The sequence below is a fragment of the Pseudophryne corroboree genome, chromosome 5 (assembly GCF_028390025.1).
Source record: "Pseudophryne corroboree isolate aPseCor3 chromosome 5, aPseCor3.hap2, whole genome shotgun sequence".
NCBI classification, from domain to species: Eukaryota; Metazoa; Chordata; class Amphibia; order Anura; family Myobatrachidae; genus Pseudophryne; species Pseudophryne corroboree.
This window is the reverse complement of record NC_086448.1, coordinates 103,708,024-103,724,413: the sequence shown is the minus strand read 5'-3', so window position 1 is coordinate 103,724,413 and position 16,390 is coordinate 103,708,024. Positions and strand designations below refer to the sequence as shown.

Here is a 16,390-nt window from a genome sequence, read left to right as displayed (position 1 = left end):
CAAAGTTTTTGAACTTGTCACTGACTTATTATGAATGCGCTGCAGGTGACGTATAAGGGAGGATGTTCCGAGGTGGTTAACGTCCTTACCCCTACTTATTACAGCTTGACAAAGGCAACACACGGCTTGACAAATGTTGTCCGCATTTCTGGTGAAATACTTCCACACCGAAGAGCTGATTTTTTTGGTATTTTCACCAGGCATGTCAACGGCCCTATTCCTCCCACGGACAACAGGTGTCTCCCCGGGTGCCTGACTTAAACAAACCACCTCACCATCAGAATCCTCCTTGTCAATTTCCTCCCCAGCGCCAGCAACACCCATATCCTCCTCATCCTGGTGTACTTCAACACTGACATCTTCAATCTGACTATCAGGAACTGGACTGCGGGTGCTCCTTCCAGCACTTGCAGGGGGCGTGCAAATGGTGGAAGGCGCATGCTCTTCACGTCCAGTGTTGGGAAGGTCAGGCATCGCAACCGACACAATTGGACTCTCCTTGTGGATTTGGGATTTCGAAGAACGCACAGTTCTTTGCGGTGCTTTTGCCAGCTTGAGTCTTTTCAGTTTTCTAGCGAGAGGCTGAGTGCTTCCATCCTCATGTGAAGCTGAACCACTAGCCATGAACATAGGCCAGGGCCTCAGCCGTTCCTTGCCACTCCGTGTGGTAAATGGCATATTGGCAAGTTTACGCTTCTCCTCCGACAATTTTATTTTTAGATTTTGGAGTCCTTTTTTTACTGATATTTGGTGTTTTGGATTTTACATGCTCTGTACTATGACATTGGGCATCGGCCTTGGCAGACGACGTTGCTGGCATTTCATCGTCTCGGCCATGACTAGTGGCAGCAGCTTCAGCACGAGGTGGAAGTGGATCTTGATCTTTCCCTAATTTTGGAACCTCAACATTTTTGTTCTCCATATTTTAATAGGCACAACTAAAAGGCACCTCAGGTAAACAATGGAGATGGATGGATACTAGTATACTTATGGATGGACGAGCGACTGCCGACACAGAGGTAGCTACAGCCGTGGACTACCGTACTGTGTCTGCTGCTAATATAGACTGGATGATAATGAGATGAAATCAATATATATTATATCACACTAGTACTGCAGCCGGACAGGTAGATATATTTATTATGTAATGACTGATGACGGACCTGCTGGACACTGTCAGCTCAGCAGCACCGCAGACTGCTACAGTAAGCTACTATAGTAGTATGTATAAAGAAGAAAGAAAAAAAAAAACCCACGGGTAGGTGGTATACAATTATGGATGGACGAGCGACTGCCGACACAGAGGTAGCTACAGCCGTGGACTACCGTACTGTGTCTGCTGCTAATATAGACTGGATGATAATGAGATGAAATCAATATATATATATATATAATATCACTAGTACTGCAGCCGGACAGGTATATATATTTATTATGTAATGACTGATGACGGACCTGCTGGACACTGTCAGCTCAGCAGCACCGCAGACTGCTACAGTAAGCTACTATAGTAGTATGTATAAAGAAGAAAGAAAAAAAAAACCACGGGTAGGTGGTATACAATTATGGATGGACGAGCGACTGCCGACACAGAGGTAGCTACAGCCGTGGACTACCGTACTGTGTCTGCTGCTAATATAGACTGGATGATAATGAGATGAAATCAATATATATTATATCACACTAGTACTGCAGCCGGACAGGTAGATATATTTATTATGTAATGACTGATGACGGACCTGCTGGACACTGTCAGCTCAGCAGCACCGCAGACTGCTACAGTAAGCTACTATAGTAGTATGTATAAAGAAGAAAGAAAAAAAAAAACCACGGGTAGGTGGTATACAATTATGGATGGACGAGCGACTGCCGACACAGAGGTAGCTACAGCCGTGGACTACCGTACTGTGTCTGCTGCTAATATAGACTGGATGATAATGAGATGAAATCAATATATATATATATAATATCACTAGTACTGCAGCCGGACAGGTATATATATTTATTATGTAATGACTGATGACGGACCTGCTGGACACAGTCAGCTCAGCAGCACCGCAGACTGCTACAGTAAGCTACTATAGTAGTATGTATAAAGAAGAAAGAAAAAAAAAAAAAAACCACGGGTAGGTGGTATACAATATTATATATATATTATATACAATTATATATATATATATATATATATATATATATTAAACTGGTGGTGACTGGTGGTCAGGTCACTGGTCACACTATCAGCAACTTGCAAGTAGTACTCCTAAGCAGACAATCACAATATATATTATACTGGTGGTCAGTGTGGTCACAATGGCAGTGTGGCACTCTGGCAGCAAAAGTGTGCACTGTACGTTATATGTACTCCTGAGTCCTGCTCTCAGACTCTAACTGCTCCCCACTGTCAGTGTCTCCCCCACAAGTCAGATAATATACAGTCACACTATCTATCACTTCAGCAAGTAACTAGTACTCCTCCTAATGCTCCCCAAAATTACTACTGTGTCTCTCTCTACTGTCTCACTCTCTTCTCTATAAACGGAGAGGACGCCAGCCACGTCCTCTCCCTATGAATCTCAAAGCACGTGTGAAAATGGCGGCGACGCGCGGCTCCTTATATAGAATCCGAGTCTCGCGATAGAATCCGAGCCTCGCGAGAATCCGACAGCGGGATGATGACGTTCGGGCGCGCTCGGGTTAACCGAGCAAGGCGGGAAGATCCGAGTCGCTCGGCCCCGTGTAAAAAAACATGAAGTTCGGGCGGGTTCGGATTCCGAGGAACCGAACCCGCTCATCCCTAGTATTCAGTCCGCCGGATCCGTGTGGCTGCGCCACCCCTATACATCCACTTGTGAGAGCAGCCGTCATCACTACCAGTACTAGCCCTATCTATCCTTGGTACAGGTCTGTGCCTGCGCTTAGCTCTGAATAGCCCACAGAGATGTGTAAGTGCGCCTTGGATGGACGCGTGAGAATGTGCAGTGTACAGATTACTTTCTGTGGGACTCTGCAGGATTTCCTCTGTGGGATCAGTATGATATCCCGGCGGTCAGGAGACCGACGCTGCGATCCCGAGAGCCAGGATACCAGCGGCGAGCACAGCGTGTCTCCTCGCGGGTGCGATGCATGCGCCACGCTTCGGGCCTGGTGGCGACCAAAGGTCGGCACAGGATTATATTCCCCCTCGGGTGGTGGCGTGGACCACCACCCGAGTGGAGAGTTCAACCGTATTTCACCAGGTGTCGGGATCCCAAAAGCCGGCAAATTGAATGCCCCCCCCCCTCTGTGTATGCAGTGTCAGTTAATACATGTGAAAGGTATAAAAGGTTTTCCTTTATATTGACTATTGTTCTGCCATTCTCCACCACACCTGGCCATGAGTTGTATTAAAGTGGATGGCGCTCCTCCTCATATACTGAAAATAAATAATAATGGTAAGTACAGTATAAGCAAACAGAGGAAGCAGAAACATATGATGCAGTGTAAAGTCCTGTGTTCTGCTACTGACTGCATACCTTATTGGACTAGTGCTCATAGTACTCATTTTGGGCCAGTGACATGCGGTGGGGCGAGGCAGAGCCTTTACTGTCATACTGATGTAGCCCTTGGTAGATAGATATTCATTTAACAGAGGGTCATGTGGGGTTTTGGGGTAGTATATATTTAGTGCAGTTTTTGGTAAGGGACTGGCCATACTTGCCTACCTGACCCTCTCCATGAGGGAGAAAATGCTCTGTTCCTGGACTTTCCTGGTAATGTATGATTGCCATCACCTGTGGTCAGTGGCGTCATGAGGTGGGTGCGGGGGGTGCGGCCCGCACCCGGGTGTCACCCTTCAATAGGGTGACACCAAAACGAGCCGCGCACTCACACGCACCCCCATCCCCTGACATGAGAAACACTGGTCAACGGCTGAGACCATACCCCCTCCTTCCAGGCCCCGCCTCCTAAAGTCCGACACTCTCACCTGTTTAGTGAGATCAGCAGGCAGCGCAGTACAGAGCCGTGCAGGCAGTGCAGTGGCCGACCCTCCCCTTTCCTCCAGAGTCCGGACACTCTCTCCTCACTCGGGTCCTGAGCCTGACACACACAAGCTCCGCCTCCCACACTATACTACAGGAGGAAGGAGCTGCTGGTGATGTGCTGCATGATGCCAGCCAGGTAACTTCTATAAATGCTCCATGATTAGCAGAATCGATTTATGAGGTGTGTGTGTATGAGGCTGAATGTGTTAATGGGCATTGGGATGTAGAAATTGTTGGGTTACTGAGTGTTAGGTGGGGGGGGGAGCTAATTGGGGCTGTGTTAATGTAGTATGGGTGCCGCTTGTGACTGTAGTATGAGTGCTGTGTGAGCATAGTATGGGTGCCACTGTGTGACTGTAGTATGAGTGCTGTGTGAGAGTAGTATGGGTGCTGTGTGAATGTAGTGTGGGTGCTGTGTGAGAGTAGTATGGGTGCTGTGTAGTATGGGTGCTGTGTGAGCGTAGTATGGGTGCCGCTGTGTGAATGTAGTATGGGTGCTGTGTGAATGTAGTGTGGGTGCTGTGTGAGAGTAGTATGGGTGCTGTGTAGTATGGGTGCTGTGTGAGCGTAGTATGGGTGCCACTGTGTGAATGTAGTATGGGTGCTGTGTGAATGTAGTGTGGGTGCTGTGTGAGAGTAGTATGGGTGCTGTGTAGTATGGGTGCTGTGTGAGCGTAGTATGGGTGCCGCTGTGTGAGTGTAGTATGGGTGCTGTGTGAGCGTAGTATGGGTGCCAATGTGTGAGTGTAGTATGGGTGCTGTGTGAGCGTAGTATGGGTGCAGCTGTGTGAGTGTAGTATGGGTGCCGATGTGTGAGTGTAGTATGGGTGCTGTGTAGTATGGGTGCTGCTGTGTGAGTGTAGTATGGGTGCTGTGTGAATGAAGTGTGGGTGCTGTGTAAGAGTAGTATGGGTGCTGTGTAGTATGGGTGCTGTGTGAGCGTAGTATGGGTGCCGGTGTGAGTGTAGTATGGGTGCCGGTGTGAGCGTAGTATGGGTGCCGATGTGTGAGTGTAGTATGGGTGCTGTGTGAGCGTAGTATGGGTGCCGCTGTGTGAGCGTAGTATGGGTGCCGCTGTGTGAGTGTAGTATGGGTGCCGCTGTGTGAGCGTAGTATGGGTGCCGGTGTGAGTGTAGTATGGGTGCTGTGTGAGCGTAGTATGGGTGCCGATGTGTGAGTGTAGTATGGGTGCTGTGTGAGCGTAGTATGGGTGCCGATGTGTGAGTGTAGTATGGGTGCTGTGTGAGCGTAGTATGGGTGCCGCTGTGTGAGCGTAGTATGGGTGCTGTGTGAGCGTAGTATGGGTGCCGCTGTGTGAGTGTAGTATGGGTGCCGCTGTGTGAGTGTAGTATGGGTGCCGCTGTGAGAGTAGTATGGGTGCCGCTGTGTGAGCGTAGTATGGGTGCCGCTGTGTGAGTGTAGTATGGGTGCCGCTGTGTGAGTGTAGTATGGGTGCCGCTGTGAGAGTAGTATGGGTGCCGCTGTGTGAGAGTAGTATGGGTGCCGCTGTGTGAGTGTAGTATGGGTGCCGCTGTGTGAGTGTAGTATGGGTGCCGCTGTGTGAGTGTAGTATGGGTGCCGCTGTGTGAGAGTAGTATGGGTGCTGGTGTGTGAGTGTAGTATGGGTGCTGCTGTGTGAGTGAAGTATGAGTGCTGCTGTGAGCGTAGAGTGGGTGCTGCTGTGTGAGCGTAGTATGGGTGCTGCTGTGTGAGCGTAGTATGGGTGCTGTGTGAGCATAGAGTGGGTGCTGCTGTGTGAGCGTAGTATGGGTGCTGCTGTGTGAGCGTAGTATGGGTGCTGTGTGAGCGTAGTATGGGTGCTGCTGTGTGAGCGTAGTATGGGTGCTGTGTGAGCGTAGTATGGGTGCTGCTGTGTGAGTGTAGTATGGGTGCTGTGTGAGTGTAGTATGGGTGCTGCTGTGTGAGCGTAGTATGGGTGCTGCTGTGTGAGCGTAGTATGGGTGCTGCTGTGTGAGCGTAGTATGGGTGCTGCTGTGTGAGCGTAGTATGTGTGTGAGCGTAGTATGGGTGCTGCTGTGTGAGCGTAGTATGTGTGTGAGCGTAGTATGGGTGCTGCTGTGTGAGCGTAGTATGTGTGTGAACGTAGTATGTGTGTGAGCGTAGTATGGGTGCTGCTGTGTGAGCGTAGTATGTGTGTGAGCGTAGTATGGGTGCTGTGAGCGTAGTATGGGTGCTGCTGTGTGAGCGTAGTATGGGTGCTGCTGTGTGAGCGTAGTATGTGTGTGAGCGTAGTATGGGTGCTGCTGTGTGAGCGTAGTATGTGTGTGAGCGTAGTATGGGTGCTGTTTGAGCGTAGTATGGGTGCTGCTGTGTGAGCGTAGTATGGGTGCTGCTGTGTGAGCGTAGTATGTGTGTGAGCGTAGTATGGGTGCTGTGAGCGTAGTATGGGTGCTGTGTGAGCGTAGTATGGGTGCTGCTGTGTGAGCGTAGTATGTGTGTGAGCGTAGTATGGGTGCTGTGTGAGCGTAGTATGGGTGCTGTGTGAGCGTAGTATGGGTGCTGTGTGAACGTAGTATGGGTGCTGCTGTGTGAGCGTAGTATGGGTGCTGTGTGAGTGTAGTGTGGGTGCTGCTGTGAGGGAAGCTTTATGGGAGCTGAAAGGGTGGGTGGATGAATGTGCTAATGGGTGTTGGGAGGAGGGATTGATAATGAATTGGGGAGAGATGGGGTAATGGATGTACGTGGATGGAGTGCTTCAGTAATGGGTTCTTGGACAGGGATATGTTTGCGGTTGCTGTGTAGGGGAGATTAATCAGTGCCACCACCAAGTACATCTAATGCCACCTCTAAGACACCACATGATACCACATATCCCCACATGTCACCACCAAGATGCCACATTTCACCACAACACCACAATTCACCACATGACACCACATTTCAATACATGATACCCCATATCCCCACATGTCACCACATGACACCACATTTCAATACATGATACCCCATATCCCCACATGTCACCACATGACACCACATTTCAATACATGATACCCCATATCCCCACATGTCACCACATGACACCACATTTCAATACATGATACCCCATATCCCCACATGTCACCACATGACACCACATTTCAATACATGATACCCCCATATCCCCACATGTCACCACATGACACCACATTTCAATACATGATACCCCCATATCCCCACATGTCACCACATGACACCACATTTCAATACATGATACCCCCATATCCCCACATGTCACCACATGACACCACATTTCAATACATGATACCCCCATATCCCCACATGTCACCACATGACACCACATTTCAATACATGATACCCCATATCCCCACATGTCACCACATGACACCACATTTCAATACATGATACCCCATATCCCCACATGTCACCACATGACACCACATTTCACCAGCTGAGCTGCGGTTTAGTACGCTGCTCATGAATTCCTATGGGTGCTTGTACTTAGACGCACACGTGCACCCTAGTCGTGATTGACGCAAATATGCCAAGCTGCAGGATGGAAGTGTGTAGGGGCAGGGCAATTAAAGGAAGGCTCTTGATACAACCCATGATGCAGATCACACCACCACACCACACCACTGGTCATGCCCCCCACATCACTAGTCACATCCCCTGCGGCAGCACACAATAGGCCTTTCATGAATTTCAGCTCCAGGCCCATGTGAACCTTAATCTGGCACTGGCTATGACATCAGTCTTCGTGATGTTACCATGCCCGCCAGCGCCGCTAGCAATACTGGGAGGGAGAAGTGGGAGGAGACTGCATTCTGTAGTGCTGCCGCTGCATTACAATAGGGAGGACCTGTAATGCAGTGTGCAGTTCATTGAACTTGGAGTCTCCTGCTGGCTGCTGCTGTCACTCCCTGGCTGGCTGTCAGTCGTTTCAGCTGCCAGTTTGGAGCAGCAGAGCGTACCGTAGCACGCTCCCACTACACAGACAGAAATAGAACGCCTCAATTGTGGACGCAGACAGCGGGAGAGTGATGCTCCCACTGCCCAGAGCAGTAAGGGGGAATAATAAGGGGTAGTGGGAAGCAGTGCTCCAGCTACCCGTAATTTTTGCTTTAATATTTGGGTCGCTAGCGGGTGCGTGTGTATGCACTCATCCATGACTGTTGACATATCAATGGATTTTGGGCCTAATTCAGCATCAGTAGTAGTTTTGCTAAAAGTAGCAAAACTACAACTGCTTTCTCTAGCATATGGGGGGGCTCCCCAGCACAGGTTAAGGGCACCCCACATGCCAAGTCCGCCCCCCCCGCTGATATGCGAGCGCATTGCTATACATAGATGCGCTCGCATTTTAAGGGTAGCCCTCTCCCTCCGCAGCCTAGCTGTAAAGGCAGTCGCCTGGCCGCCATCTTTTGGGTCGCAGCGGCTGCGTGTGCTGTCATGCAGCCACTGCAGCCCGCCCCACATATGGTCCAGAAACGTCTGCGTTGTCCGGACCACGCCCCTGAAACGGTGCATCGACGCCCCGTCACCACCCCCCGCCAAGATTCCGTGTGGTATAATATGGGAGGAAGTACGTGGGGGGTGACACCATGAGTTACCACACCGGGTGACACCAACCCTAGTCACGCCTCTGCCTGTGGTGAGCTAGTTCATTGATAAGAAAGGTGTTTCACCACAGGTGATGGCAATCCTACATTACCAGGAAAGTCCAGGAACAGAGCATTTTCTCCCTCATGGAGAGGGTCAGGTAGGCAAGTATGCTGTGGGCCTAATTCAGACCTGATCGCTGGGCTGCTAATTTTGTTGTCTTGCGATCAGATAGTCGCCGCCCAAGGAGGAGTGTAAATTCGCCCCATGCAAGTGTGCGTTTGCATGTGTACGCCATGCGAAAATGTCCCTCAGCCAGCGGACAGCTGCAAATCCGTTTGCAACTCACTCACCATCTAATAGTTTTTCCAGTGTGCGCAGTCTGTGCCTGTGCGCAGCCCAGGACTTACTCCTACAGTGCAAAAAGAACAGGCTATTCGGGTCCAGAACTGACGTCACACACCCTCCCAGAAAACGCTTGGGAACGCCGTTTTCCCTGACACTCCCAGAAAATAGCCAGTTACCACCCACAAATGGCCTCTTCCTTCAATCAGCTTGCAAATGGCTGTGCGATCGAAATTTTTGCACCTTGTTGCTGTTTCGTGACGCACGTGCGCATTGCGTTGCATATGCATATACAGTCAATCGATAATCGCCTGCTGTGCGAAAACACACAGCAGCAGTCAGGTCTGAATTGGACCCTGTGTGAATAAGACATTGTTTCCGTTTGTAGGTATTCGTATATGTATGCATTTTCATTTTAGATTTAAGAATTTCTTAAATACATGCAACTCTGATTAATATTTTATATATATATATATATATATATATATATATTTTATTTTTTTTATTTTTTTTAATATATATATATATATTTTTTTTTATATATATATATATATATATATATATATATATATATATATACATACACACTATTGTAACTGTGGGGGTATAGCTCTAATTGGGGAATACTGGAGCCCATTAAGAAAAAAGCTGAAGTTCTATGGTGCCCAGGCACCCAGCTTTCACAGGTGCAGAGATGGGGCGGAGTGATACAGCTCAGGGTGATTTGTCCTGTCAGAGAAGAAAAGGGACAGACTGGTCTATTCATGAAGCAGTGAATAGTGTGGAGAAGTGAGCCAGTAGAGAAGTTGCCCATGGCAACCAATCAGCATTGACGTAACACTTATAATTTGCATACTGTAAAATTATACAGAGCAGCTGATTGGTTGCTAAGGGCAACTTCTCCACAAGCTCACTTCTCCATGCTTTTCACTGCTTCATGAATAGCATACCCTGCAACTGTACCTTTTTGGCAGGTACAGTAACTTTTTTTTTATGGTCTGTACCTGCCAAAAAGTGCTTTGTAGTTGTACCGATTTTTGACTCTCCAAAATTACATTGAAAGTATGGGAAAGGAGGGGTGTAAAATGTTGGAGGGTATGGAATAGGGGTGTGGTTCACCAAATCAACAGTGTCTAGGTCGACAATGTTTAGGTCGACCACTATAGGTCGACAGTCACTAGGTCGACATGGATGGAAGGTCGACAGGGTTTCTAGGTCGACGTGTTAGGTCGACAGGTCTAAAGGTCGACATGAGGATTTTTTTTTTTTTTTGTATCGTTTTCTTCGTAGAGTGACCGGGATCCCAAATTAGTGCACCGCGTCCCCTCGCATGGCTCGCTTCGCTCGCCATGCTTCGGGCATGGTGCCTTCGTTCCGCTACCGCTTCGCTCGGCACACTTTACCGTTCCAATCGTAGTCCACGTGGATCGTTAAGTATGAAAAAATTTAAAAAAAGGAAAAAAATGTGAAAAACTCATGTCGAACTTTAGACCTGTCGACCTAGCACATGTCGACCTAGAAACCCTGTCGACCTTCCATCCATGTCGACCTAGTGACTGTCGACCTATAGTGGTCGACCTAAACATTGTTGACCTAGACACTGTCGATCTTCAGACCGGATCCCATGGAATAGACCCCAGAGTGAGGAATGAGGAAAGGATGTGGAGAGCTCCTGTCAGTGAAAACAGATGGGGAAGTGACCAGCCTGTCACAGATTACCGTTCCCAATCGTAGTCCACGTGGATTGTAAAGTATGAAAAAGTAAAAAAAAATGAAAAGAAAAAAAGGCGAAAAACCCACGTTGACCTTTTGTCATGTCGACATAGTACACGTCGACCTAGAAACCATGTCGACCTAATGCATGTCGACACAATGACTGTCGACCTAAGTGTGGTAGACCTAGAGTCAGTCTAGGGCAGAACAGGGCAAATTTGCAAGTGAGTGTCCAGCAAAACAAAAGTTCCTGGAAATAAAGTCCATGGGGGAGATTCAAATGTTTGAAAAGTCAGTTGGGAGCCTGTTTTTTCTTATTTAATAGACAGGAAAAAAACAGACACCCAACCGACTTTTCAAACATTTGAATCTCCCCCCATGTGTGTATGTGTGTTCCACCGGCAACTCGTGCCCTTCTCCGGCAGTGCTGGTGTCCGGGGGTCTCCACAGGCAGGGCGTATGACGGTGATGCGGCCTTGGGTTAGGGAACGGAAGCTGCCTGGCAGCGGAGTGTAGCGGCAGTATGATGATTTGCCTTGTATCGCCGCCGCCCCATAACAGCTGAGAAGCGTGCAAGTGACAAGATGGCGGCTGCCATGCAGTCCCAGCAGGGGCGTAGCCAGAACTTTGTGGGCCCCATAGCAACATTTTAAAGGGGCCCCTAACCCAATGCTTCTTGAGAGACACCTCTCCGCAACAGTTGTTAATTTTTGTGCCCCATAATAGTGCGCTAGTTCATTTACTGAGTCATAGTAGTGCCTTAGTTAATGTCCTGCACCATAGTAGTGCCCTAGTTCACATTATGTCACATTGTAGGGCTGCCAGTACACATTATGGAACACAATACCCCCAGTTCACATTATGCCATACAGTGCCCCAGTTCATATTATGTAACATAACGTCCTCCAGTTTATTTTATACCACATTACAATGAGCAGGTTTCGGGGGCGTAGCTAGATTTTTGTAGGACCCACAGCAAAACTTTGTAAGGATGTGAGGGCCTGCATGTATCACCCAATGGTGTAAAATGTATATAACAGATGTACCTTGTCAGGAGTGTTTTAAGAGATGAGGAGGCCTGTGTGTAGCCTTCTGCATCAGGGGTCCCCTCCTCTCTGACGATGCACAACGATTTAATACTTACCTCCTCGGAGTTCCCCGGCGGTGCCGTCCTTCTCCGCAGCGGCAATAGAGTCTGAGCGCAGACTCTATTGCGCATGCGCAAACATCCGGGAAAATGGCACAGCGGCCATTTTCCTGAAGATTTTCCTAATGCGCATGCGCAAAACTCCGGAAAAATGGTCACCGTGCCACGTATCTGGAGTTTCCCAAGCGCATTAGTGTGTGTACCCCCTAGGGTTCAGACTCTATTGCGCTGCCGAGAAGGGGGGCTGCAGTGTGTGCAGGGTAGCCCCCCTGGACCTCTGGGCCCGTGTGCCCCGCACTCACTGCACCCATTATAGATACGCCAATGCACCTGGTACAGGGAAGGTGGCCCATTTCAGCTCTGGGCCCCATAGCAGCTGCACTCCCTGCACCTATGGTAGCTACGCCCTTGGGTCCCAGTGATCTCCCCCCTCACAACCCTGCTCATTGTTTTAATGACATGATAATATGCCATTAAGGTATTCTGAACTGGTGAATTTTACTCAATGTTAAGGAAACAGCAAGCGATCACTGCCATAGCAGTATCATCCAACAGATGTCAGTGCCCAATACAGGCCCTCATTCCGAGTTGTTCGCTCGCTAGCTGCTTTTAGCAGCATTGCACACGCTAGGCCGCCGCCCTCTGGGAGTGTTTCTTAGCTTAGTAGAATAGCGAACGAAAGATTAGCAGAACTGCTAATAAATAATTCTTAGCAGTTTCTGAGTAGCTCCAGACCTACTCACAGATTGCGATCAGCTCAGTCCGTTTAGTTCCTGGTTTGACGTCACAAACACGCCCTGCGTTCGGCCAGCCACTCCCCTGTTTCTCCAGACACTCCCGCGTTTTTCCCTGACATGCCTGCGTTTTTTAGCACACTCCCGGAAAACGCTCAGTTACCACCCAGAAACGCCCCTTTCCTGTCAATCACTCACCGATCAGCAGAGCGACTGAAAAGCGCTGCAGAATCCACAGTAAATCTACTATGTTTTTAGTTAAATAACTAAGCGCATGCGCCCTGCGTGCCTTGCGCATGCGCATTTTGCAACAAATCGCAGCATAGTGAAAATCGGCAACGAGCGAACAACTCGGAATGACCCCCACTGTTCCAGCACAACATCATAGAGAATTAAATCCCAGCGTAGTAGAAATATTGTACAAAGTAAACAGCAAGGACAGACCAGCCAAAGGTTTATTTTCAGTTTGAGGTCTTTAAAGGTGAAGAATCATCTGAGGTCAGTTCATGAATTCTCCTGGTAGGCAGCACAAGAAAGTGCGGTCATAAAAATAAGCTTTAGTGGAATCTAGGGATGAAACCAATCTGTAATCAACAGCAAAGGCAGCCCCATTATCCTGCTGGCTGAGAGGTGCATCTGTCTATCATAGGCGTGCGCAGGACATTTTATTAGGGGGTGCACGATCAGAAGGGCGTGTTTAGCACCGCCTATTGGACATGTCTAACACCACCCAATGGGCGTGTCTAGCACCACCTAACAGGTGTGTCTACCACCACATATTGGCACTCAATGCAAACTAAATAATATAGAGAATTGATGCACACATATATAAAATCTGTTTAATATATGTTAAATTTGTATATTTTATTACCATAGATTATATCCCAATCTCTCGAAATATATATTGAATTTGAACTTGTCCTCCTCCAAGAGGAACGGTGTATTCTGTGGCATTGGCACATGATGAGGAGAGAGAGAGCATGGGTAGGAGCATGAGCGGGCATGCATGCGGCATGACATCATCACGACACATCCCACAGGTTAGAGGAACTGGGAGTAGGAGTACGTCAGTGATGCTGCACCCATACAAATGAATGACAGCCAGACTGAGTGGAGGGGGTGGCGGGCGCAATGGGCGGGAGAACAGAAATGAGCACACTCGGCGATCGCCGATACTGCAGCAGCAGCAGGTGTGTGTGAGGGGGTGACAGACATTAGGGGGTGCCTGTGCGCACCAGGCCCCCCCCCCCCCCTGCGCACGCTTATGCTGTCTATGTGTATATGTAAAATCCACAATTACGTGAATTCCCTAACTGTACTACTCGCTAGGCTTGCCACCTCTTCCCACTTCCATTGTCTCCCCAAGTCTATGGAGTTTCAAATTTGCACAATTTTGATACAAACATGTACAATTGCATTTTTGGGGCACATGTACACCACAAACACGCTATCTATAGCAGAAAAACAAAACAAAAATACAGACGTGTGTCCTCCTCTAAGTTATGCCCATTATTTCATGTAAATGATATTATAAAATTGGATAATAGTTATGTCATCAGCCTAACGGTATCCAGTCTTTAGGTCAACAACACTTAGGTCGACACTCATTAGGTCGACCACTATTGGTCGACATGGCCATTAGGTCGATATAATCACTAGGTCGACATGGCAAAGGTTGACACATGGAAAGGTTGACATGAGTTTTGTAACTTTTTTTTTCATTTGTTGAACTTTTTCATACTTTACGATCCACGTGGACTACGACTGGGAATAGTAACCTGTGCCGAGCGCAGCGGTAGCGGAGCGAGGCACCTTGCCCGAGGAGACACGGTGCACTAATTGGGGTTCCCGATCACTTTACGAAGAAAACAACACCCCCCAAAAAAAAAAACTCATGTCGACCGTTTTTTCATGTGGACCTTTTCCATGTCGACCTAATGACCGTGTCGACCTATTTCAGGTGTCAATCTAGTCACTGTCAACCAATAGTGATCGACCTAATGACTGTCGACCTGTTTACTGTCAACCCAGCATTACAGGAGGATTTGATATCAGTAATCTCTCTCATAGTGGAATAATGGGCCTAATTCAGACCTGATCGGTGCTGTGCATTTTCGCACAGCAGCTGATCAGGTCTGAACTGCGCCGGCGCAGGAGCTGTGCTGGCAGGGAGCTAGTCCTAAAGTACAAAAGCTTTTTGTACTTGTGTGGGGATGTCGGGCCTGACATGCAGAACGGACTAGCCCTGTGTTGGGCGTCCCCCCGCATGTCTGTGTGACTGATTGTAGATGTGCTAAATTTAGCGCTTTTGTTTTGTTTTTCAATTATCCATTTACCTCCCTGCTAGACAGTTCTTATGTGTAACCTGGTGGGTCCGACTTCCAGCATTTGATGAAACACCTTGGTTCCAATTTATCCATCCTCTCCATAAAGTAGGCGTTGTGGTATTTTTTGCCAACATCTGTCATGTCAACATGGTTGTAATGTCATCACGATTGGCATGGCTACAGAACATGTCGATATTAATTATGCCAACTCTGTGAAATATGGACATTGTTAGAATGTGGGCAAAACGGGTGTTGTATAATAGATCGACAATGTACAGGTCGACAGTCAACAGGTCAGACATTCCCAACTATGGTCCTCAAGGCACACTAACAGTGCAGGGTTTAGTGATATCCAGGCTTCAGCACAGAGGGTTAAATCAAAATAACTGAGGCACTAATTGTCACCTGTACTCAAGCCTGGATATCACTTAAGGGCTCCATACACTGCTGCAACATGTCCGTCTGACATGTCGCAGGCGATCACCCTGGCAGCCTCCCGGGGGTCAGGATCGCCCAAGATACATCGTATGCTGTCCTTTTGCATACGATGTATCTTGGACGATCCTGGCCGATTCCAGCCATGCCTGCGGGATCGGACCAGATTGAATGTGCAGCACATTCAATCTGGAGGATCTGATCCGATGCTCACGGGAACGCACATCGGATCGGAAACGCCTGCAAAATGGCTGATTTTATCCTATATATCATGCCGAATGCCCGAAATCGGATGAAATCGGGCATTATCGCTCTAGTGTATGGGCCCCTTCAAACCTGGACTGTTAGTGTGCTTTGAGGACCGAGGTTGGGAATGCCTGAAAATTGAAATAGGTCGACATGCATTAGGTCAACAGGTCCAAAAGGTCCACAGGTGCAAATGGTCGACAGATTAAATGTTGACAGTGGTTAAGGTCGACAGGTTAAAAATGTCAACATTTCATTGGACAACATACAATGATCAACACCATTTTTTTGGGTCCAAATCTTGTATATTTCATGTTATGTACAAACATTTACTCTTGCAGGCTTACTTCACTCGCTGCTCTTCGGGCAGCATGGCTCGCTCCTCTACGCTCGCTAGATGTCCACGGGGATAGTAAATCAAGCAAATGTTGGGAAAATATGTAATAAATACAAAAAACATGTGTCAGCATTTTGTGTGTCGACCATTGTCATGCCAACCTTTTGTACCTGTCGACCTTTAAGCACTGTCTACCTTTTGACCTGTCAAACTTTTGTACATGATGACCTTTCATATGTGTCAACCTAATGCATGTCGACCGCATGGGGTCGACCTATTGAATGTCGACCAATACAATGTCAATCTATCATCCAGACACCGGCCAAAACGCCCCCATTTTCTAAAAATGTTGGCCTCTTCTTCGCTCCCAAAATGGCTGCAGATGTCAATCACGCCGTGGCTTAGTGAGCACCACACCTTTCGTCGCAGACATAAATCTGCACATGTGCAGTACAGATCCTGCGCATGTGCCGATCTGAAAACATCGGCGATGTATGCAAACCATCACGATAGTGCAGAGT

General features: G+C 48.1%; 1 protein-coding gene across 3 annotated transcripts in view; it reads left to right on the top strand.

Moving 5' to 3' along the window:
- The window catches only part of HACD1 (3-hydroxyacyl-CoA dehydratase 1), a 195,393-nt gene that overhangs the window by 87,945 nt on the left and 91,058 nt on the right, over positions 1-16,390 (top strand). The window contains exon 1 of one of the 3 annotated variants that reach the window (XM_063921535.1): positions 3,980-4,158. The exons of the other annotated variants lie outside the window; for them this stretch is intronic. Coding sequence (XP_063777605.1) covers positions 4,136-4,158 — 23 coding nt within the window. The 5' untranslated portion in view covers positions 3,980-4,135. Of the gene's footprint in view, positions 1-3,979; positions 4,159-16,390 lie in introns of those variants that run through there. 3 annotated transcript variants of the gene reach the window in all.